The 25,845-nt window shown below is 42.5% G+C and overlaps 1 protein-coding gene across 4 annotated transcripts in view; it reads left to right on the forward strand.

Moving 5' to 3' along the window:
* Nucleotides 1-25,845, forward strand: part of cep112 (centrosomal protein 112) — a 553,075-nt gene that overhangs the window by 476,179 nt on the left and 51,051 nt on the right. For all 4 annotated transcript variants that reach the window (XM_063030627.1, XM_063030631.1, XM_063030630.1 and 1 more), the window contains one exon: nucleotides 22,104-22,193. In XM_063030627.1, the coding sequence (XP_062886697.1) occupies nucleotides 22,104-22,193 (90 nt within the window). The remainder of the gene's footprint in view (nucleotides 1-22,103; nucleotides 22,194-25,845) is intronic.

A 25,845-nucleotide genomic window follows, 5' to 3' on the forward strand; every position in this document is an offset into this window, starting at 1 on the left:
TTAATCCTAGAAAGGTGCCTGTGTAGAAGTTGTTGACAGATTCAGTAAATTATAGATCCACAGCCTGCATTATCCTTATCATTTTGGAGAAAATTATACCATAAAATAGTTCTGAGTGTCATTTAAGGAACTGCAGCCAAGGCCTAATTAGGAAGGTCACAAGCTCTAGCCTGAGGCTTCCTGTCACTCCCAGCACAGATGAAAAGAGAAAATACTTTAAGTTCTCAGCAGGCCTATTAGCATCTGTAAAGAAAAAAAAGTTATGGGTGTGACCTTTCATCAAAATTGGGAATTGAAAGATAACCAAGACTTTAATTACGATTCTTGAGCAAAGAGTAAAAACAAAAACAAAAAAATTGTAGAGAATACTTGAAATGCAGAAAATTTAACTTCCTTATCTTAGTTTGATCTGACAAATCTCATCCGTTCTTAGTCAGGATGGTGTTGCACATCAGATCCTAATGAGAAGCTATATCTCCAGAAGGATAAAAATACAAATCTTATGTGTTTCTCTTCTGTGATTATACTTTTAAAGATAATGATCAGCTTTTTTTTTTACATGTACATCTAAACATAGTGAAATGTGCAGCTTTGCATCAATGACCAACACAATCCAAGGAAGTCCTGGGAGCAGCCTACAAGTGTTGCCATGCTTCCGTCACCAACATGGCATGTCCATAATTTACTAACACTAATCCATATATCTTTGGAATGTGGGAGGAAACTGGAGCACCTGGAGGAAATCCACACAGCCACAGGAAAAATGTACAAACTGTACTTACGGACAGCGGCATGATTCAAACCCTGATCGGTGATCGCAGACACTGTAAAGTAATTGCACTAAGTGCTACACTACCACATGCCCATTCCCATTTATGGTAATAATAGACTTTATCATTTTATCTGCGTGGAGTTAAATAACTTTTTAGATCTTAGCAAATGAGTTTTATCCAATTCTTGTCTACTATGGACTGACTTCCCAGGATAGAACACACTCACATCTATTTGCTGCAATAAGTACCACTCAACAGAGCTGCTTCAAGAAAAGATTTAGATGTTTCAGCACCCGTGGTACTTAAATAGTTAGACTATAGTTTGTGAAGGCACTTTCATTCAACTAAGTGCTTGCAAAACAAGTTAATATGCACTTGGCAAGAGCCTTATTTCTTTTTGAACTCGGGTTGCTAAAATATAACTTTTCTATTTTTACACCGAAGTAATTTGATGTAAATGTGCACTTTTTTTGGGGAGTAGTGTCATGTCTGTTCTGCTGAGTTCCTCCAGCATTTTTGTGTGTGTTATCAGGAAATAGGCTGGTTTTTTGTTCCCACTTACACCCTCACCTGATATTTTACACCCATCTTTTATTGCCATCTCCACGTTGCTAGGGTTCTACATTAGAGTTGGTGATTGAGAATGAAGGGAAAGAGGGAGGGCAGACTGTAGGAGGCATTACCTGTGTTTCTTAGAATAAGAATAAGTAAGTGGAGAAGCAATGTATTTTTTCATGTGGTGGATTTAGAAATTTACTCAACTTGTTGTAGGTTCTTCTGAGGGAAGGAAAATGCTGAAAGAATATAATTGTGAAATATTTTATGTTGGAGCAACACACCCAAAATGCTGGAGGAACCCACCAGGCCAGGCAACACCTATAGAAAAGAGTACAGTTGACGTTTTAGGCCGAGACTCTTCAGTAGGACTGGAGAAAAAAAGATGAGTGAAGTTAAAAGATGGGGTGAAGGAGAGGGAGAAACATAAGGTGGTAGGTGAAACCGGGAGTGTGAGAGGTAAAATGAAGAGCTGGGAAGTTGACTGGTGAAAGAGATACAAGGCTGGAGAAGGGGGAATTTAATAGGAGATGTCAAAAGGCCATGGACAAAAGAAAAGAGGGAGAAAGCACCAGAGAGAGGCAATGGGCAGGCAAGGAGATAAAGTGAGAGAGGAAAATGTTCATGCCATCAGGTTGGAGGCTACCCAAATGTCAACTATACTGTTTTCCATAGATGCTGCCTGGCCTGCTGAGTTCGTCCAGCATTTTGTGTGTGTTACTTAGACTTTCAGCATCTAGAGATTTTCTCTTGTTTGTATTTTATGTTGGGTCTGTTTTTTCTATGATTTGGTAAAACCAGGAGCCCAACTCATCATTCTGTCTGCAAAAAAAATGGAAAATGCATCTAATGAAAGGACATTGAATGTCAAATGTTTCTCTCTTGGCTCATCTCCTGCTCATTTGTTACATCTCGAGTTGACTATAGAGTCGCATATCATGACAGCAAAAAACAGGCCCTTTGACCCATCTAGTTCGTGCAAAACAATTATTCTGCCTAGTCCTATTGACCTGCACCTAGACAATAGCCCTCCATGCACGCCCCATCCATGTACCTATTCACATTACTCTCAAAAGTTGAAATCGGGCTTCAGCTGCACCACTAGTGCTGGCAGCTCAATTCCACACTCTCATGACCCTCTACGTGAAGAAGTTTCCCCTCATGTTCCCTTTAAACTTTTCACCTTTCACCCTTCACCCTTAACCCTACCACATCCAAAGCCATGTTGACTATCCCTAATCAGTCCTGTCTGTCCAAATACTTATATATCTAGTCCCTTAGAATATCTTCCAATAACCTTCCCACTACTGATGTCAGGCTCACCAGCCCATAATTCCCTGGCTTGTTTCCTCCAATGCGCTGGCACTTCACCCATGGTTAAGGGTGCTTCAAATATCTCTGCTAGGGCCCCTGCAATTTCTACACTAGCCTCCCATGGGATCCGAGGGAACACCTTGTCATGCCCTGTGGATTTATTCACCCTAATTTACCTCAAGACAGTCAACACTTCCTCCTCTGTAACCTATATAGGGTCCATGACTTCACTAACGCTTCTATAGACTTCTGTGGACTCTTGTGTCCATCATCCGAGTAAATACAGATGCAAAAAAATCCATTTAAGATCTCCCCATCTCTTTCGGTTATTCTATTCACCTGTCATTGATGTTGCTTGATTTTACTTTGTCAGAGTTGATGACATTCAAACCCTGCCAAAAGTCATCGGTCTACAGATTCACTTTCAAGGACTCTACAACTCTTGTTCTCAGTACTATTTATTTTTTATTTACACAATTTGTCTTCACATCAATTCTTTGTCAGTCTTTGTTTTTGTATATATTTTTTTCACAAATTTTGTTGTAGTTCTTTATTCTTCTGTAAATGCCGATAAAGAAGATGGATGTCAAGGTAATAAATGGTTACATATATGTGCTTTGATTATAAATTTACTTTGACTTTGACTAAACATTGGCAGTGATACTTTCAGCTAAAAATGATACTAAGAAGTATCATTCTTTATACCTGGGCAGTCTGATTGAAAAACTGGTCATGTGGTTCAGCCCCACATTTCCTTATTTTGGTCAGTAACCCCGAGATCCCACATCCCTCTACCTTTCTTTTCCTCCTTGAAATCTACCCCCTTAACTAACATTTATTCATCTGTCTCAATATATCTCTCTGTGCCCTGTGTTAAAATTTGTTTGATGATGCATCTGTGAAGCCCCTTGGGACTTTTTGCTACATTGAAAGACACCTATAAGTGCATGTTGCTATTACTGAAATATCTCCTACTTGTTCTTTTCATAACCTCGGGACATCCCGAAAGCACTTCACAGCCAGTAAAGTACTTTAGTGATGAAGTCACTATTGTAAAGCAGACACAGCCAGCACAGGCTGTCACCAGTAGCAGTGAGACAGTGACCAGATAATGTACTTTAATGCTGTTAGCCATGTGTTAAGCAGACTTCCTCTGCTCTTCTTTTGAACCGCTATGTCTGCTCCTGAGTGGGTGGGTGAGGCCTTGCTTAACGTTTTATCTTTGTGACTAATAAAAGTGATTGAATATTATGGAATTCGGCCAGAAAATATTTATGCACTTTCCTCTTAATAGACTGTCAAGGTGCAGCAAATCCCCTTGTAGAATGCTGCATTCTTCCTATGCAATGATAATTAACTGTTTCTACTAAGTCACAGTGTTTGTTGTGGCAAAATGTTGATTTGTCTTGGATTATCGGAGTGGCTGAAGTTTTAATGAGAACATAGAACAATACAACACAGGATTAGGCCCTTCAGCACACAAGGTGTGTGCCAGCTGTGCCAATTAACTAATCCTATCTCCCCTCTTCAACAAGGGAAATTATAGGCCACACACATCAAAGTTACTGGTGAACGCAGCAGGCCAGGCAGCATCTCTAGGAAGAGGTACAGTCGATGTTTCAGGCCGAGACCCTTCGTCAGGACTAACCCTTCATCGACTGTACCTCTTCCTAGAGATGCTGCCTGGCCTGCTGCGTTCACCAGCAACTTTGATGTGTGTTGCTTGAATTTCCAGCATCTGCAGAATTCCTCTTGTTTGCGAAATTATAGGCCAGTTAGTTTGTACCTCAGTGCTTGGGAAGATACTTGAGTCGATTGTTAAGGGTGAGGTTTCAGGGTACTTGGAAGCACATGATAAAATGGGCCATCATCAGCATGGTTTCCTTAAGGGAAAATTTTGTGTGACAAATCTGCAACTCTTTGAAGAAATAACAAATAGTATAGTCAAAGGAGAATCAGTGGGTGTTGTCTACTTGGATTTTCAAAAGGCCTTTGACAAGGTGTCACGCATGAGGCTGTCTAACAAGTTAGGAGACAATGGTATTACAGGAAGGATACTAGCATGGATAGAATATTGGCTGATTGGCAGGAGACAAAGATTGTGAATAAAGGGAGCCTTTTCTGGTTGTCTGCCAGTGACTAGTGGTGTTCCACAGGGGTCTGTGTTGGGACTGCACCTTTTTATGTTATATGTCAATGATTTGTAGATGATGGAATTCCAAACACGAGAAAATCTGCAGATGCTGGAAAACCAAAGCAACACACAAAATGCTGGAGGAACTCAGCAGGCCAGGCAGCAACTATAGAAAAGCACAAACATTCACCGTTGCAGGCCAAGAGTTGAAAGAAAGAGAAGTCAGAGTAAGAGGGGGGGAGGGGAGGAAGAAGTGCAAGGAGGTAGGTGATAGGTGAAACTGGGAGAGGGGGAGGAAGAGAAGTTAAGAGCTGAGAAGTTGATTGGTGAAAGAGATAAAGGGCTGGAGAAGGGGATCTGATAGGAGAGGACAGAAGACCATGGAAGAAAGGGAATGGGGAGGAGCACCAGAGGGAGGTGATGGGCAGGGAAGGAGAGAAGGTGAGAGAGGGAAACCGGAATGGAAATGGTGAAGGAGAGGGGCATTGCTTCCAGTGTGGCCTCCTGTATATCGGTGAGACCGGACGTAGATTGGGAGACCGCTTCACTGAGCACCTATGCTCCGTACGCCAAAAAATGCCGAATTTCCCGGTAGCTACCCATTTCAATTATATTTTCCATTCCTATTCCAACATGTCAGCCCATGGCCTCCTCTACTGCCACAATGAGGCCACACCTTGTATTCCGTCTAGGTAGCCTCCTACCTGATGCCACAAACATCAATTTCTGTAATTTCGTGACTTCTCCCCCCCCCCACCACCCTCTCCTTCACCATTCCTTCTTCCTAGTTTCCTCTTTCATCTTATCTCCTTACCTGCCCATCACCTCCTTCTGGTGTTCCTCCTTCTTCCCTTTCTTCAATGGTCTTCTATCCTGTCCTATCAGATTCCCTCCTTCTCCAGCCCTTTATCTCTTTCACCAATTAACTTCTCAACTCTTCACTTCACCCTCTCCTGATCTCACCTATCACCTACAACCTTGTACTCTTCCTCCTTCCCCCTTCCCCCAGCCCCTTCTCCTTCTTCTCCAGATGTGCAAGGATGGTATGGAGAGCAGTGGCAATTGCATCGTCTGTTGGTTGGTTGTGTTGGTAAACAAATTGTAGGGGGTCCGGTTTGGGTGGTAGCAAGCTGCAGATGTAGTCCTTGACCAGCCTCTCTAAACATTTGCTTATTATTGTGGTGAGTGTGACAGGATGCCAGTCATTCAGGCATGTTACCTTGGTCTTTTTTGGTACAGGGACAATGGTGGATAATTTGAAGCAGGAGGGCACTTTACACTGGAAGAGGGAGAGATTAACAATGTCTGTAAACACACCTGCCGCTTTGGCCATTGTGAGCAATTTTGGGCATCTTATCTAAGAAAGGATGTGTTGACATTGGAGAGAGTTCAAAGGAGGTTCTCAAAATTAATCTGAGGTTAAAAGGTCTGTCATATGAGGAGTGTTTGATGGCTCTGGGTCTTTACTCACTGGAATTCAGAAGAATAAGGGGGAACTTCACTGAAACTTATTGAATGTTGAAAGGCCTCAGTAGAGTGGATGTGGAGAAGATATTGTCTAAGATGGGGGAGTCTAAGACCAGAAGACACAGCCCCAGAATAGAGGGACAACCATTTAGAACAGAGGTGAGGAGGATTTTCTTCAGCCCCAGAGTGATGAAGCTGTGGAATTTGTTGCCACAGAGTGATGAAGCTGTGGAATTTGTTGCCACAGCTAGCTGATGAAGTCAAGTCGTTAGGTATATTTAAGGCAGAGGTTGATAGATTTTTGATTAGTCAGGGCATGAAGAGTTACAGGAAAAGGCGGGAGATTGGAGCTGAGAGGGAAAATGGATCAGCCATGATGAAATGGTGAAGCAGACTGGATGGACCAAATGGCCTAATTATGGTCCTATATCTTATGGGCTTATTGTCTAAATTTTATTGTATTTCTTTAGTTTCCTGTAAATGCCTGCAAAGAAAATGAATTTCAAGTTATCAAATCAGATTTAATATCACTAGCATATATCATGAAATTTGTTGTTTTAAGGCAGCAGTACATTGAAATACATAATAAAAACTATAAATTACAATAAGAAGTATATGCTGTATAAAAATAAATTACATAAGGGCTGTAAAAAGAGAGGGAAAAAGATAGTGAGGTAGTGTTCATGGATTCTTAGCCATTCAGAAATCTGATGGTGGAGGGGAAGAAGCTGTTGAAATGTGCAATATGGAAATCAAGCAGTTGCCTTTGAATGTGTGTCTCCAGTCTTCTGTACCTCCTTCTTGATAGCAGCAATGGCAACAGTGCATACCCTGGGTGATGGATGCCGCCTTTTCGAGGCACTGCCTTTTGAAGGTGTTGTAGTGCCCATGGTGTTGAGTTTACAGCTTTCTACAGCTTTTTCTGATCCTGTGCAGTGATCCCTCTGTACCGGACGATAACGCAGCCAGATGGAATGCTTTCTATGGTACATCTGTAGAAATTTGCAAGAGTTTTTGGTGACATACCAATTCTCCTCAAATTCCTAAAGATGTATAGCCGCTTTGTAATTGCATCAATATGTTGGGCCCAGGACTGATCCCTCGATGAGGTCTGGTGTGTGTTCTCTCGACTTCCATTTCATGAGGTCCACAATCAATTCCTTGGTCTTATTGACACTGAGTACCAGGTTGCTGCTAGAATACCACTCTGATCTATCTTGGTCCTGTACTCCTCCTCGTCACCATGTGTGATGTATATGTACTTCGACTTTAATGAGGCCCCCCTTTGGTTGTGGTCGGCTATGGCTGTTGCAACCTAGCTGTCTACGTGATACACTAGCCTGTACAAAACCCAGGGCAGTGCAGTATGGAAATCAAGCAGTTGCCTTTGTAGCAGGTTCCCCCTCTCCACACTGCTGGTGAATCTAAAAGTTTGGCATCAGCGGTGTTGCAGAAGTTGCCAGTCAGCTTTGAACTCAATGTAGGACTGCCTTAGGGACTCCAGCTGCAGATTTTTCCCTGGGGTTTACTCCTGAAGCCTTCCCTTTGAGTGGGTATAGCCCCAAGGCAGCGGAGGTTTGATATCAGAGTTTTAATTCTCCTAGATGAGCAACTAACCGTCGCTAACAAGCCCCATCTCCCCAAAGCGACTGGTTTTAATAACCCACCTTTGGCCCTCATGCTGTTGGTAGAAAAGATTCCACCGGGTCTAGTAGCTAAGCCACGGGTGAAGGCCAGGAGCTAGGCTTGGTTGTCAGAGGGTATTTGAGATATATACCATTGGGAAAATTTATTAGGTAGTGGGAACTTGTCCCCACTACCACCCCAGCTACAACAACCATAAGGGGCCTTGACTTTAATACACGCACCAGAATGGCACACAGTACACCAAATGTGAGCTAACTAAAGTTTCACACAGCTGCAATATGACTTGTAAATGTTATGTGCAACATTCCAACCAACAAAGGCAAGTCTGTTGTACATCCTTTTTACCACCCTGTCTACTTGTGTCACCACTTTCTGGGAACCATGTACTTGCACTCCAAGATTCATGTCTACATAACAGACTAGTCACAGTCCTCCAGTCAGAATAACTGCTCTTCACCACCACCCTCCGTCTTCTACAGCAGATTCAATTTTGAATATAATCTATCAAGTTTCCATGTGCCATGAGATCCCTAACTGAAAGGTTTACTAAAGTCAACATCCACTGCACCACCTACGTCGATCATTTTCATCACCTTCTCAAAAAATTTCAATCAAGTTTCTAAGACATGGCCTCCACTGCACAAAGCCATGTTGACTATCACTAACAAGTCTATGATTTTCTAGATGTAAGTAGAATAGATCCTATCCCTAATAATTTCTCCACCACTGATGTAAGGTTCACCAGCCTATAATTTGTTGGTTGTTTTTATTGTTGCTTCATCATACTAGGGAACTATTCAATAGTCATGTACCAGTGGAATAAAAGGTGTTCTTGAGCCTGTTGGTGCATGCTTGCAGGCTTTGATAACTTCTGTCGGATAGGAGAGGGAAGAAGAGAGAATGTCCAGACTGGGTGGGGTTTTGATTATGCTAGCTGCTTATGTAGACAGAGTCTGTGGAGGGCAAGCTGGTTTCCATACGGTACAGAGCTCTCCTGACTCCCTATTTAAGTTATTAAATTGGATCATGCATTTACCATGGCAATGTCCAGTCTTAAAGCATTAATCAATAGGCAAAAAATAGAAATTGAAACAAGCAGATAGTTAACATCTTATTTCTTCATTGAATCACAGAAGTATTAACACAGATGGGTGTTACATTAATGCACATGGTACAACTTCTCCAGCGAGATACCAGTATGTGAGCAGTTTTGATTAAGAATTTAAGACTGAAATTGGAATAGGCCGTTCAGCTCATTAAATTTTCAGCGCTTATAGAATGTGTTCAACAAATCTTCCAAAGCCCTATTTACACAATCTTCTGAGAAAATGTGTACTTACAAACTAAAGCTAAATTGCACAATATTCACATTCATGATACAGTAATTGCCTTTCAAATGAGACATTAAATCAAGGTCCAATCTGTGTTTACATTGCAGGAGGGCAGAAGCAAAACATACCAGCTCTGATATAATCTCAAGTTCAACACCATCAGTTCAGCTGAATAACTGCTCCTGCATAGCCATCTGGTTCTTTATTGCTGACCTCCGAGTCAGCAGTAACACCATTTCTGAGGCCCTTTATTTAACACACTTCCATGGATAAAGCTGAGAATTCAGGGGAAATGCTTTTCTTTTGATCAAATGCTGCCTTGTTAAATATTGACATATATGGTTAACTCTCTTTAAATAGTTGATCATTTGGGATTTCTCCGAGCAGTGCAAGTATCATTCCAGATATTAGATGGACTGTTTATCTGCATCTCCCACAACTTAAGAGTAAATCATACAGTCGTTGTTTCCCTCCAGACATGGTCTAAGATGCAAAGAGTTCACTTATACTCATGATTGGTTCTATGGTTGCTGGCTGGGATCACCAAGGCGATGCTGTTGAGCCAAGTGTTTGAGCTGTAGCTTTAGCTGTTCCTTCTAGGGTCTCAGAAGAAGTGACTAATGAGATGAGCAAGCATTAATTTTAATTTTCCAAATTTCCCTAGATTCAGAGAAGGTTCCATTAGTTTGGAAAAAAAACAAATTTAGTCAAAAAGATAGGGAAGCAGAGAGCAGAAAACCAGAGGCTAATGAGCTTAGTATACTGTATGTTATTAAAAAGATTTGATTAAAAAACTGTTTTCACAAATCACTTCAAAAAATTCACAGCATTTGGACAAAGTGAATGGGAATGGGAAATCATATTTAATCAACTTATTGGAGTTCTTTGCAGAAGTAGCATAAGCTAAAGTCCTCTCCACTATTCCCACCAAATGAAGAGTAAGCAGAGCTTGTTCAGAACCAAACAAGTGGGGCTGGCAAGAGCAGATTGTTATGTTGTGTAACTTCAAAACATTAGGCTAATTCAAAGGAAGACGTGGGAATCAGAAATGCAGGTCTAACTTCGGATTTACTTTAAGCGAAACACGCACGTACCACAAGGTGATGAGATGACTTATGCAATAATTATTTAAATGAACAAAGAAAGCTTAATCAATGGCATATTTACAAGATTAATCAAATATTAATGAAATATTAAATACACCACTTTTCTCCCTGCTAAGCTATAAACTCCAATTCAATAGAATGCATCTCCACTATATATGGTGTATACTATATAATACAACTACTATATACAGACATTCACAGCATTGTAAATTTAAAATTGTCCATTCAGGCTGCAAGATTTAATCACCGAGGAGGCTTTCCTACTCTTGTGGGATAACATCCTTCCTGACAAGGGAGGTCACTCTGCTAGACAGGTGAAACTTGTGGCTGTAAAAACAATCTCAGGTCTGGGTTGTAGGAGTTGACTCAGAGAATGCAAGAAGAAGTTCTGACAGCTCTGAACACCTTTCTTCTCCCTCCTTTTTCTTCAAGTTTGTGTATCTTGATTTTGGGAAGGTGCATTTAACTCACTAGAGTATTCTCTTATTAATCCTTCTATTTCTCCCTTTACAATCTGACCTCTCTTCACGGTTTCCTCATTCACAACATCATCTGACAAATCCTTTTGACCTTTCATTCAGTCAGCTGAGCTTTGGTCTTTGTTTCTACTTTTACATGTCATATTGCTTGTCTTTTGCTAACTTTCACACTTTAAATCTTAAGGCTACACAGTCCTGTATCAATCCATCAGATTTCTCATTAGCAGCGTGCAAATTAGTGCTCTTTTTGAAAATAGAATTTCACTTTTTATGTTTTTCTCTTCCCTGAGCAGTCCATTTGGTTTTGTCTGCCCGACATACTCTTTGTAGGTGTCCCACTTGGTTGCATTTTCTGCAAGTTTCACTTTTAAATCTGCATTTGTTTGTTGTATGTGAGCCTCTGCCACAATGATGACATAATTTGTTCAACCAGGCTGGTTTCTGTTTAGATGCTACAATTTTGTTCAGGCTCACTTTCATTCCTGACTGCAACCTCAATTGCATCTCTGTCTGTGGTTTCCATTGAAGCAGTGATTTCAACTACTCTTTTGAATGTAAGTTGTGCTTCAGTTAGGAGATGTTTTTGAGTGCTTTATTTTAAGATTCCACAAATTAAACAATCTCTCAGTGCATCATCAAGCCCATTACTGAACTGGCAATGCTCAGGCAATCGGTGTGCTGAAATGGACTCCCCTTCTTTTTGATTCCACTTAGGAAGCCTAAAGCATTCTGCAGTCAACAATGGTTTCGGTTTTAAATATTCCTGCATTACTTTGACAATATCAGCAAAACTAATTTCTGATGATTTACTTGGAGCAGTCAAACTTTGAAGTAAACTGTATGCCTTTAACCCAATGCAGTTAGCAAAATTGACATTCATTTCACATTGGTTATTTCATTTGCTTTGAAATACTGTTTCAATAGCTCAGTATACATGAGTCAATTACCTCTTGTGTAATCAAATTCATCAATCTTTCTAATGTAGCCAGCCACTTCTGTTTTTTTAATGATTATTATCACCCTGCACTTGCTCTTTATAAACTCACCAATCCTTCCTTTCTCTTTATGAACCTGTGAATACTTCCATTTTAGAAACATAGAAAGCCTGCAGCACAACACAGGCCCTTTGGCCCATAAAACTGCCGAACAAGTCCTTACCTTAGAAATTACGTAGGGTTACCCATAGCCCTCTATTTTCCTAAGCTCCATGTACCTATCCAGGAGCCTCTTTAAAGACCCTATAGTATCTGCCTCCACCACCATCGCTGGTAGCCCATTCCACGCACTCACCACTCTCTGCGTAAAAAACCTACCCCTGACATCTCTTCTGTAACTACTTCCAAGCACCTTAAAACTGTGCCCTCTCATGCTAGCCATTTCACCCTTGGGAAAAAGCCTCTGACTATCCACATGATCAATGCCTCTGATCATCTTATACACCTCTATCAGGTCATCTCTCGCCCTCCGTCGCTCCAAAGAGAAAAGGCCAAGTTCACTCAACCTATTCTCATAAGGCATGCTCCCCAATCCAGGCAACATCCCTATAAATGTACTCTGCACCCTTTCTATGGTTTCCACGTCCTTCCTGTAGTGAGACGACCAGAACTGAGCACGGTTTTCTGCTTATTGGCTTTATTTTAAAAGCTCGGTTGTCTCTTCCCTTCCAAAGAACATGTGCTGTGCTGTGCCTCTCTGCTTGTGTTGGGCTACACTTTTAGTCACTGTTTTTTTAGTTCATCTGTCTCACTGCACTTTAACAGTTCGATTGTCGTCTCAGGTTCATTTTAAAAACACCTTGTCACTAATGTTATGTTTTGTAACTTCAAAACATTAAACTAATTTTAAGGAAGACATGGGAGGCCTAAATGTGGATCTAACTTTGGGTTTACTTTAAGCAAGGTGTGCACCTATCATGTGGTAGTGATGATGTATGCAATCACATATTCATACATATTACCCATAATGAATTATTTAAACAAAGAATGCTTAATCAACAACATAATTTATAATATTACTGAAATATCATTAATATGTGGATAGTCAGGGGCTTTTTCCCAGGGCTGAAATGGCTAGCACGAGGGGGCACTGTTTTTAAGGTGCTTGGAAGTAGGTATAGAGGAGATATCAGGGGTAAGTTTTTTACGCAGAGTGGTGAGTGTGTGGAATGGGCTGCCAGTGATGGCGATGAAGGCAGATACGATAGGGTCTTTTAAGACGCTCCTGGACAGGTATATGGAGCTCAGAAAAATAGAGGGCTATGGGTAACCCTAGGTAATTTCTCAGGCAAGAACATATTCGGCACAGTTTTGTGGGCCGAAGGGCCTGTATTGTGCTGTAGGTTTTCTATATTTCTAAATATTAATCACACAACACAGATTGCTCTTCTAGATAACAAAGGAAAAGTGAATAAAGGGATAATAGTGGATGTACTATACCTAGGTATCAAGAGAGCTTCAAGTGTTATGGCTAAGTGAATAGCTCATGATGTAGGAGGTTAGATATAGTGTTGGGAGAAGATTGGTTGGCTAGGAAAAAAGCAGCGGAGACATAAATGGCTATTTTTTTCCCAATGGCAAGTTGTATTGCATGGCACGCAATGGAGATTGGTGCTGAGGACTCAACTTTCATCCATCCGCCCACATTCAATGTAGATTGTGAAGGATTGCCACTTTCAGGTCATTTGGTAAATTTCCTCTGACAAACACCTTAATAAAACCATGCATTCCTGATGCACGACATCACGAGACAGCATGGGCCCCACAGACTGAAAAATCATCCTGCCTAGTTTCAACAGCTAAACCTACTTAACTATGTTATGTGTAAGGGATTTGTAATTGTTCGGCCATTTCCCTCTCCTTCTAAAAAGTGCTGATGATGCTGGGCGCTTTTCATAAATATTTTTAATCCTCTAACTGTCATGGTCCGGATCAAGTTCCCTTTAAATTTACATCAAAGTTGCTGGTGAACGCAGCAGGCCAGGCAGCATCTCTAGGAAGAGGTGCAGTCGACGTTTCAGGCCGAGACCCTTCGTCAGGACTAACTGAAGGAAGAGCTAGTGAGAGATTTGAAAGTGGGAGGGTGAGGGGGAGATCCGAAATGATAGGAGAAGACAGGAGGGGGAGGGATGGAGCCAAGAGCTGGACAGGTGATTGGCAAAGGGGATATGAGAGGATCATGGGACAGGAGGCCCAGGGAGAAAGAAAAGGGGGAGAGGGGAAAAAGCCCAGAGGATGGGCAAGGGGTATAGTGAAAGGGACAGAGGGAGAAAAAGGAGAGAGAGAAAAAGAATGTGTGTATATAAATAAATAACGGATGGGGTACGAGGGGGAGGTGGGGCATTAGCGGAAGTTAGAGAAGTCGATGTTCATGCCATCAGGTTGGAGGCTACCCAGACGGAATATAAGCTGTTGTTCCTCCAACCTGAGTGTGGCTTCATCTTTACAGTAGAGGAGGCCGTGGATAGACATATCAGAATGGAAATGAGACGTGGAATTAAAATGTGTGGCCACTGGGAGATCCTGCGTCCTCTGGCGGACAGAGCGTAGGTGTTCAGTGAAACGATCTCCCAGTCTGCGTCGGGTCTCGCCAATGTATAGAAGGCCACATCGGGAGCACCGGACGCAGTATTATCAGCCCAGCCGACTCACAGGTGAAGTGTTGCCTCACCTGGAAGGACTGTCTGAGGCCCTGAATGGTGGTGAGGGAGGAAGTGTAAGGGCATGTGTAGCACTTGTTCCGCTTACAAGGATAAGTGCCAGGTGGGAGATTGGTGGGGAGGGGTGGGGGGACGAATGGACAAGGGAATCACGTAGGGAGCGATCCCTGCGTAAAGCAGAGAGAGGCGGGAAGGGAAGGATGTGCTTAGTGGTGGGATTCCGTTGGAGGTGGCGGAAGTTACGGAGAATAATATGTTGGACCCAGAGGCTGGTGGGGTGGTAGGTGAGGACAAGGAGAACCCTATTCCTAGTGGGGTGGTGGGAGGATGGAGTGAGAGCAGATGTGCATGAAATGGGGAAGATGCGTTTGAGAGCAGAGTTGATGGTGGAGGAAGGGAAGCCCCTTTCTTTGAAAAAGGAGGACATCTCCCTCGTCCTGGAATGAAAAGCCTCATCCTGAGAGCAGATGCGGCGGAGACGGAGGAATTGCGAGAAGGGGATGGCATTTTTGCAAGAGACAGGGTGAGAAGAGGAATAGTCCAGATAGCTGTGAGAGTCAGTAGGCTTATAGTAGACATCAGTAGATAAGCTGTCTCCAGAGATAGAGACAGAAAGATCTAGAAAGGGGAGGGAGGTGTTGGAAATGGACCTGGTAAACTTGAGGGCAGGGTGAAAGTTGGAGGCAAAGTTAATGAAGTCAACGAGCTCAGCATGCGTGCTCTGTCCTCAGTAAGGGCCTCACCTTTCTCCCCCTTCGCCCACACCTCAGCGAGTTCCGTGTTCGCCATGATGCGGAACTCTTCTTCCGCCGGCTCTGTCTCCGAGCCTACTTCTTCGGCAAGGACTCTTCCGCCCCCACCGATGACCCCTTCTCCCGTCTTCAACCCTCCACCTCTTCATGGACACCCCGCTCTGGTCTTCTGCCTGCTCTGGATCTCTTTATTGCTAACTGCCGACGTGACATCAACCGTTACGACTTCACCGCACCTTGTTCCCATTCCACCCTCACTCCTTCCGAATGCTCTGCTCTCCACTCCCTCCGCACTAATCCTGACCTTACTATAAAACCCGCCGATAAGGGGAGCGCTGTTGTAGTCTGGCACCTGTGAGTCGGCTGGGGTGATATATTGCGTCCAGTGCTCCCGATGTGGCCGCCTATATATTGGCGAGACCCGACGCAGGCTGGGAGATCATTTCGCTGAACACCTACGCTCTGTCCGCCAGAGAAAGTAGGATCTTCCAGTGGCCACACATTTTTATTCCACGTCCCATTCCCATTCTGATATGTCTATCCACGGCCTCCTCTACTGTAAAGATGAAGCCACACTCAGGTTGGAGGAACAATACCTTATATTCCGTCTGGGTAGCCTCCAATCTGATGGCATGAACATTGATTCTCAAACTTCCGCTAATGCCCCACCTCCCCCTCGTACCCCATCCATTATTTATTTATATACACACATTCTTTTTCTCTCTCTCCTTTTTCTCCCTCTGTCCCTCTGACTATACCCCTTGTCCATCCTCTGGGCTTCCCCCCGCCCCGTCTTTCTCCCTAGGCCTCCTGTCCCATGATCCTCTCATATCCCCTTTGCCAATCACCTGTCCAGCTCTTGGTTCCATCCCTCCCCCTCCTGTCTTCTCCTATCATTTCAGATCTCCCCCTCCCCCTTCCTCTTTCAAATCTCTTACTAGCTCTTCTTTCAGTTAATCCTGATGAAGGGTCTCGACCCGAAACGTCGACTGTACCTCTTCCTAGAGATGCTGCCTGGCCTGCTGCGTTCACCAGCAACTTTTATGTGTGTTGCTTGAAATTCCAGCATCTGCAGATTTCCTCGTGTTTGCATCCCTTTAAATTTATTTTGTTTGTGTTACAATCTGGACCGTTGACTCCCTATTTCCCTTTAATTCCCTGTTTTTCCGTGCCCTCGGGCTTGGTGATTAAAGACAATTTACTCTCGACTGAACCAGCAGTTTATAAGTCTCCGGCTTCAGCCATTCAGCGCGAGAGCGTTATGGAGCGTTATCGAAGTCACCAAAGCTAGTGCGAGCCAAAATCATCTTGCCGGAGCCAACTAAGTTTCTTGCTGGAGCAAGCCAAGTCGCCTCCAGAAGCAAGTGCCAGCAAGCCGCCTTCCCTTGCCAGAGCGGGTGCGTCAAAGTTAACCCGCCAGGGTGAGTCAAGAGCTCGCCGCTGCTTGGACCACACTTGTGCCTAGTTATAGTACTGTCTAGCGTTGTGTGGTCTCCATATCTATGTCCTGTGTCTAAAAGGGGTCCCGGCCCTGTACCCTAGAAGGGTCCTGACCCTGTGTCAAGAAGAGTCCCGACTCTGTCCTGTGTCTAAGGAGGATTCTAGGCTCAGTGTTGTATGTCCTGTGTCTGTATCTGTCCAATGAATAAGAAGAGTCCCGGCTCCATATCCTGTGTCAAAGGAGGAATCCCGGCTCGGTGTTCTATGTCCTGTGTTTGAGTTCTAAGTATCAAGTCCTGGCTCCAAGATTCAAATATCAAGTCCTGACTTCGAGGTCCGTGTTCCGAGTCCTGGCTCCGAGTCCTAGCCCAGACCCTGAGTCCCAGCCTAGTCCAGGGCCTGGGTCCTTGTCCATTACACTTATTCCTGCTTCCACTTTGCTCTCTCCTTGATTTCTCTCTGTTCTATCCTTGCGTCATGGCTTTCCTTGTAATTTATTAATAAACTCTATTTAGTTAATCCTACAAAACGTGTTTGTGTCCTGCATTTGGGTCCACCCTTGCTCCACACTTATGACGCTAACCCCAGGGATATACAGCTGTCAAAAAGCTCGTCCTGAAGAGCTCGCGGATTAAGACCTCACTGTCAGCAAACTATCCCAGTCATTTGGTATTGATCAATGAAGAGAATATTGGCTGAATTTATTTCTTCCACCCCTCTGACCCCTCCATTCTTGCCATATTACAGAGCAATAAAGCCTCTATGACAGTCCATCTACAATCCTACAAAGATCAACCAGCAATAATGACAAAGAATTGATAAAAGCAGTATCTTTCCTGTGTTATGGAATCAGTTAGTCCTGACGAAGGGTCTCGGCCCAAAACGTTGACTGTACCTCTTCCTAGGGATGCTGCCTGGCCTGCTGCGTTCACCAGCAACTTTGATGTGTGTCGTTTGTTACACAATCAGAATCAGGTTTTTTATCACTGACATAAGTCATGAAATTAGTTGTTTCGCAGCAGCAATATAGTGCAATACTTAAAATATACTGTAAATTACAATAAGAAATATATATTTTAAATGTAAGTGTTGAGTCTGTCTTTTCAGGCTCCTTTGCTTCCTTTCTGGTGGTGGTAATGTGTAAAGGGTATGTCCTGGCGGGGGTCCTTAATGATGGGATGCCTTTACTTACTTTCCCACTATGGGAACTTCGTGACTGGTGTTAATTCAGTAAATAAAGCACAAGCAAAATTATGATATTAAAGTATGCTAGTCCAGAACATGTATGTTCTGGTGGGCAAAAATTCTCATGTGAAAGAATGTCACCATATGTGAAAATATAAACTGTGGGTTATATTAAACCCATAAGATTTCTTCTTTCCCTTTGAAAGTGTCTGTATTTATTGTGGTTTGTGAAAACATATTTCTGATGTGAAATTTACAAAAGACGTAATTGTTCAAAGAAGACGTTAATCCAAACTAAACAAATTACAGTGTCATGTTATTCCACTAACTCCAAAGAAAAGTCGAGTGATTTAGCATTTTCTCAATCATTTACAAAGACATTGAAGGATCCCATGGATCCTTGAAAGAGAAATTCATTGAGAATGTTGAGAAAGTGACTAACTGGATACCACAGCAGAGGTATCCGTGAGGTGGGGTGTGTTTGCAATTCTAGTTGATTGGTTATGTAGATTTTGAATATTTGGTTAAGTAGGCTAACCATGTGTCAGACGGCATTAGTTGGTTGCTGCAAATGACATTCACCAAGATTAGGCACAGCTCCAATGCTGTTAAGACTGATTGTAAAGGTAGCATGAGAAAATCAGCCAAATCCAGGCAGGATTGATTGATTGCCATCTGCTGAGTCAGCATGAGTTAGCAGTTCAATGGCCTCAATTAGAATCCATCCCCCTGGGCAATGAAAAGGAATACTTCCTCAATGTCGTCCAGTAAAACTTGATGGAAAATGTTCATTTGAGATCTTCGAACGTACACCAACTTGGTGCTAGTAGTGATATCCCCAGTGATAACTAGTATCTACTGATACCTCCTCGAAGTTTCTCCCCTCTCACCTTAAACCTGTATCCTTTAGTTGTACATTACCCTGCCCTGGGAAAAAGACTCTTATCTATCCTATCTGTGCCCTCGTATTTTATGTCCATATAAGGTGACCCTCAGCCTTCTAAATTTTAGTGAGAATAAATCTAGCTTTTCCTATCTTTTGCTATAACTACAGTCCTCCATTTCACACATCATCCTGGAGAATCTGTTCTGCTCTCTTTTTATCGCTCCCATACTTTTCCTTGTACCAGCTCAAGGAACAGCTCCTTATCCATATTGGCATATTGCAGCCACCAGAACTCAATATTAAATTCAGCAATTTAAGGTAACTAACTTTTTGTTTCCTCTTTCCACAGCTTAGATCTTCATTCCCTTTTGCTTCTACTAATTGTTACTTTAGCAACTTAGGTCTACATCCTATCACAGACATTCCCCTGTTCTCTCCATCACTCCCACTCAGCAAACTTTTGTATCTTCTGTCCAATGGAAGGGCGGGAGAAGACAGAACAATCAGGAGGGAAAAGGTCTTTGATGATGTGGGTTGTTTTCCCACACAGCGAGATTTTTAAAGTCCATAAAGAGAAGGCTGGTTTTTGAAACAGACTGAGCTGTGGCCGCAGCTCTCTACAATTTATTTTGCAGCCTTGAGTAGAGCCATTGGCTCTAAGCCATGATGCATCTGGATAGGATACTGTCTATAGTGCATGTGTAAAGTTCGGTGAAGGTCCTTGAGGACATGTCGAATTTCCTTAGCCTTCTGAGGGAATAGACTCACTGATGTGCCTCACACACAAAAAATGCCGGTGAACGCAGCAGGCCAGGCAGCATCTATAGGTAGAGGTACAGTTGACGTTTCGGGCCGAGACCCTTTGTCAGGACTAACTGAAGGAAGAGTGAGTAAGAGATTTGAAAGTTGGAGGGGGAGGGGGAGATCCAAAATGATAGGAGAAGACAGGAGGGGGAGGGATGGAGCTAAGAGCTGGAAAGTTGATTGGCAAAAGGGATACGAGGCTGGAGAAGGAAAAGGATCATGATGTGCTTTCTTGACCATATGTCTATTTGAACAAGAACAAGTCTGGGTCCAAGTGCTAGTAGGAGCCTGACAACTTCCAAGCATGAAAACGTCAACACTCTACAAGTCAAACTTCCATTTTTATGCTCTTATTAATTCCAGTTCATTCAAAATCTGTTGAGCATATGGATTCATTGACCAAGATAGCACTTTAACACAAGAAATTGGTAATTCTTATTCTCAGATTTAAGATCTCTTACCTGACCTCTGTCTCCGAATGAATGACATTGCAAGCCTCTGAGAAGTCTGTGTTCTTCAATTTTTAAAATTCCTCATCTTGCTCTTAAATAGCCATTAGCTGTTTGGGGTTTATGTCCTGCAATTTCCTCACTAAACCTCTCCACCTTCCATGCCTCATTTAGGATCCTCTTTAAAACAACTTGCATTTATATGACACTAACATCAAAGCTGTACATCATCCTTCCTAAAATCCAGTTTGTTAGCCTAATTTTGATTTTTACCTATTGCAGTTAAACAAGACACCTTGAAACCCCCTTTTCCTGCAATAAACCAACAGTATAAATACAATCTATCATTACTGTCTGTTTGGATAAACTGCTGAAACATTCAAAATAATTGTGTTAGCATTTTCTTTCCTTGGTAGTTGAAATGTATAATGTCCAAAATAAGATGATAATAAAACAATTGAAAAACTAATAACATAAAACACGATAACGTTCATCTAATGAAAAATATTTTGTGAAGTTTCATTTTAGGTTTTAGCATTTGTAATGTATCTTTTATGCAGCTGCAAAAATTGAAGGTTTGAATTTTTTTCTGTTTTGCAAAATGATTCCAAAAGAATCTGAAGATCGAATTGCCAAAGCCATAATTTAGCATGCCCAGTAATTTTTAGTTATTACCATCAGATACCTGTGAACAGGGTTCCTGTGATCATGGTTTCTTTGTTGACAATTAGAAAGGAAAACAAAGTGGTTGATTAAAGCAAAATTATTACTGCTTGTTGCTGATCTCTGCTGAAATATTTATGAGGCTTCTGGAATTCTTTTAAACATTAAAACATAGACAAGCAATGAACTTCTGAACATTTCATGAGTAGATTTTTATTTATATATGGAAGTTTATCTTTTATTAAAATGTTTAGGGTGGAGAATTCATTAATTTTGCACTAACTTCTACGCACCATGCTCAAGTAGCACAGACATTTCTCAAGGAAGTCATGGTTTAATGCAGATTAAAATGACCATAGATAGGGAAGGTGTTAAGGAGTGACCCAGAAATTTAAATAGGTGCAAGGTGTGGCTGCGAGTATATGGGGAAGGAGGAGGCTGTGGACCGGGAGTAGTGGAGGGGCTGAGCGTTGTAGCCAGGAAGTGAGGTTGTCTGGATGGCAAAGATTGGGGCTGTGGACATTTTGTACTTTGTCCACTCCTTTGAGTGCAATCAATCAAACAATGAAGTGCCCATTACGTCAAGAGAAAAGTACAGCAGATTCTGTGGAAATCTGAAATTGGAAAATGCTGGAGAAAGAGAGTTCACATTTCAGGCCAATCATCATTCATCAGAGCCTTTATACATGTTTTGTTTAAGAGAGCACTATTGTTGATCACATTTGTACTTATTGGGTACTTCTACTGGTGAAGTGTGGATCAGATGTAGCAATTTCAATGAAGCCCAATTCAGTACAGTGCAACACCTGCAACTTTCTGAGTCACTTCCGTTTGTCGAAGAGAACATTCCACAGAAACAGTAAGGTTGTCATCTCCTACCTAACATCTGTGAAGGATAGGGAAAGACAGGAATTGTGTATCCATTCCATATTGAGGGAATACATCTTGCCTTTTGTAGATCTTTTGACATAGAATAATACAGCACAGAAACAGGCCCTTCAGACCAACTTGTAACAGGCCATCTAAGCTAGTCACATTTGTCTGCATTTGGCCCATATCCCTCCAAACCTTCTCTAAACCATGTACTTATCCAAACATCTTTTATATGTCGTTATTGTACTGTGCTCTACTACTTTCTCTGACAATTCGTTTCATATACGCGCCACTCTCTGTGTACAGAATTTGCCCCTCAAGTCCTTTGTAAATCTTTTCTGTCTCACTTTAATCCCGTGCCCTCCGGTTTTCAGTACCCTTTCCCTGGGATAAAGACCATGTGCATTGCCTCCCATGATCTTATAGACTTCTGAAAGGTCCCTATGCCCCTCATGATATTATACAGTTTTATAAAATGTATGACACTTGACCATCAGACATTATCACACTGGTCTTTTTAAAGACTGAGTGTCAACATCTCTGACCGGTGCCACACAGTTAACTTTGTCTCTTTAATGATTTTCATTTAGGCCCTAGTGAATGAGGCAGAAAACTATCGCAACCAGATCCAAGCATTAGAGATGGAGATGCAACACAAGGAGCTGGACACCCAGGAACAGGTAATGAACAAGAAGCAAAACCAGACAAACAACTAATAGAGTGCTCTTCAAAGAAAAAAAGCAGAGTGGTTGATAAAATAATAATTGGATAAACTCCCGAAAAGGAGAATTTGGCAGTACTTTGAGGATAGGGCAACAGAATAATTCATGCATCAACGCGGGAGATTATAACATCAAAACAACGAGCTGCTAGTCTCCTGCTCTTGTTTGTTGCAGGAGCAATATCTCCCTCTCCCTCGCTGGTGAGAGAGAGCTTGTCTGAAATACAGAAGTTTTGGGATGGGGAGTAATTTTTTGATGGACTGTAGACCATGGTCTCTTTGGGAGTTTGCTATTCCTTAGGTGGTGGTGGGGGGGTTCAGTGCTTTTGCTGGAACAAGTTGGGACAGGGGGGCAGGGGAAGTGGGAGTGTGGATGTCTTTGCTGCTGCTTTTGAGTGGGAAGGAGGAGTGGGCTTTGGGGATCTAACGTTTCTGTCATTCATTCATTCATTCTTTGGGTTTTTCTGTTTTGTGGATGTTTGCAAAGAGTAAAAATTTCAGGTTGCACACATTCTCTGATTATTAAACTGAACCATTTGAACCATTTGAACCATTATATAGTTCTTTCAAAGAACTAATACAGTCCCTGTGTGCGCCTTCTGCACTGTATGATCATGTGTTTGATGTTTCGGTTATTTCATAAGACCATCAGACCATAAGACAAAGGAGCAGAAGTAGGCCATTTGGCCCATCGAGTCTGCTCCGCCATTTTATCATGAGCTGATCCATTTTATCCTATTTAGTCCCACTGCCCTGCCTTCTCACCATAACCTTTGATGCCCTGGCTACTCAGATACCTATCAATCTCTGCCTTAAATACACCCAATGACTTGGCCTCCACTGCTGCCCGTGGCAACAAATTCCATAGATTCACCACCCTCTGACTAAAAAAATTTTTTCGCATTTCTGTTCTGAAAGGGCGCCCTTCAATCCTGAAGTCATGCCCTCTCGTACTAGACTCCCCCATCATGGGAAACAACTTTGCCACATCCACTCTGTCCATGCCTTTTAACATTCGAAATGTTTCTATGAGGTCTCCCCTCATTCTTCTAAACTCCAAGGTATACAGTCCAAGAGCGGACAAACGTTCCTCATATGTTAACCCTCTCATTCCCGGAATCATTCTAGTGAATCTTCTCTGTACCCTCTCCAACGTCAGCACATCCTTTCTTAAATAAGGAGACCAAAACTGCCCACAGTACTCCATGTGAGGTCTCACCAGCGCCTTATAGAGCCTCAACATCACATCCCTGCTCCTATACTCTATTCCTCTAGAAATGAATGCCAACATTGCATTCGCCTTCTTCACTACCGACTCAACCTGGAGGTTAACTTTAAGGGAATCCTGTACGAGGACTCCCAAGTCCCGTTGCATCTCAGAACTTTGAATTCTTTCCCCATTTAAATAATAGTCTGCCCGTTTATTTTTTCTGCCAAAGTGCATAACCATGCACTTTCCAACATTGTACTTCATTTGCCACTTCTCTGCCCATTCTTCCAATCTATCCAAGTCTCTCTGCAGACTCTCCGTTTCCTCAGCACTACCGGCCCCTCCACCTATCTTCGTATCGTCAGCAAACTTAGCCACAAAGCCATCTATTCCATAATCCAAATCGTTGATGTACAATGTAAAAAGAAGCGGCCCCAACACTGATCCCTGTGGAACACCACTGGTAACCGGCAGCCAACCAGAATAGGATCCCTTTATTCCCACTCTCTGTTTCCTGCCAATCAGCTAACGCTCTGTCCACGTATGTAACTTTCCTGTAATTCCATGGGCTCTTATCTTGTTAAGCAGCCTCATGTGTGGCACCTTGTCAAAGGCCTTCTGAAAATCCAAATATACAACATCCACTGCATCTCCCTTGTCCAGCCTACTGGTAATTTCCTCAAAAAATTGTAATAGGTTTGTCAGGCAGGATTTTCCTTTAAGGAATCCATGCTGAGTTCTGCCTATCTTGTCATATGCCTCCAGGTACTCTGTAACCTCATCCTTGACAATCGACTCCAACAACTTCCCAACCACCGACGTCAAGCTAACAGGTCTATAATTTCCTTTTTGCTTCCTTGCCCCCTTCTTAAATAGCAGAGTGACATTTGCAATCTTCCAGTCTTCCGGAACCATGCCAGAATCTATCGACTTTTGAAAGATCATCGCTAATGCCTCCGCAATCTCCACAGCTACTTCCTTCAGAACACGAGGGTGCATTCCATCTGGTCCAGGAGATTTATCGACCTTTAGCCTATTCAGCTTCCTGAGTACTTTCTCTGTCGTAATTGTGACTGCGCACACTTCTCTTCCCTGCCACCCTTGAGTGTCCGATATCCTGCTGTCTTCCTCAGTGAAGACTGATGCAAAATACTTGTTCAGTTCCTCTGCCATCTCCTCATCTCCCATTACAATTTCTCCAGTATCATTTTCTATCGGTCCTATATCTACTCTCACCTGTCTTTTACTCTTTATATACTTGAAAAAGCTTTTAGTATCCTCTTTGATATTATTTGCTAGTTTCCTTTCATAGTTAATCTCTTTTCTCTCTTAATGACCTTCTTGGTTTCCTTTTGTAAGGTTTTAAAGACTTCCCAATCCTCTGTCTTCCCACTAATTTTTGCTTCCTTGTATGCCCTCTCCTTAGCTTTAACTTTGGCTTTGACTTCTCTTGTCAACCACGGTTGCATCCTTTTTCCACTCGAAAATTTCTTCTTTTTTGGAATATACCTTTCTTGCACATTCCTCATTTCTCGCATAATCTCCAGCCACTGCTGCTCTGCCGTCTTTCCCGCCAGTGTCTCTTTCCAGTCGACTTTGGCCAGTTCCTCTCTCATGCCACTGTAGTTTCCTTTACTCCACTGAAACACCGACACATCAGATTTCGGCTTCTCCTTTTCTAATTTCACAGTGAACTCAATCATGTTATGATCACTGCCTCCTAAGGGTTCCTTCACCTCAATCTCTCCAATCACCTCCGGTTCATTACACAATACCCAATCCAGTACAACCGATCCCCTCGTGGGCTCAACAACAAGCTGTTCTAAAAAGCCATCTCGCAGACATTCTACAAATTCTCTCTCTTGAGATCCAGTGCCGACCTGATTTTTCCAATCTACTTGCATGTTAAAATCCCCCACAATTATCATAACACTGCCCTTCTGACAAGCCTTTTCTATTTCCAGTTGTAATTTGTAGTCCACATCCCTGCAGCTGTTTGGAGGCCTATAAATAACTGCCATCAGGGTCCTTTTACCCCTGCTATTCCTTAGCTCAACCCATAAAGATTCTGCACCTTCCGATCCTATATCACCTCTTTCTAATGATTTAATATCATTTCTTACCAATAAAGCCATGCCTCCCTCTCTGCCTGCCTTCCTATCCTTCCGATACACCGTGTATCCTTGGACGTTCAGCTCCCAGAGACATGCATCCTTTAGCCAGGTCTCAGTGATGGCCACAATATCATACCTGCCAATCTGTAGCTGTACAACAAGATCATCCACCTTATTTCTTATGCTGCGTCCTGTTTTGTCAGTGTTAGATGGCATTATGAAGACAGGTGAACTTTGGCATCCTGGGACGAAGTCCGAAGTTGGAGTCCAAGAATCCAGCGACAAAG

The sequence above is a fragment of the Mobula hypostoma genome, chromosome 22 (assembly GCF_963921235.1).
Source record: "Mobula hypostoma chromosome 22, sMobHyp1.1, whole genome shotgun sequence".
Taxonomy (NCBI): domain Eukaryota; kingdom Metazoa; phylum Chordata; class Chondrichthyes; order Myliobatiformes; family Myliobatidae; genus Mobula; species Mobula hypostoma.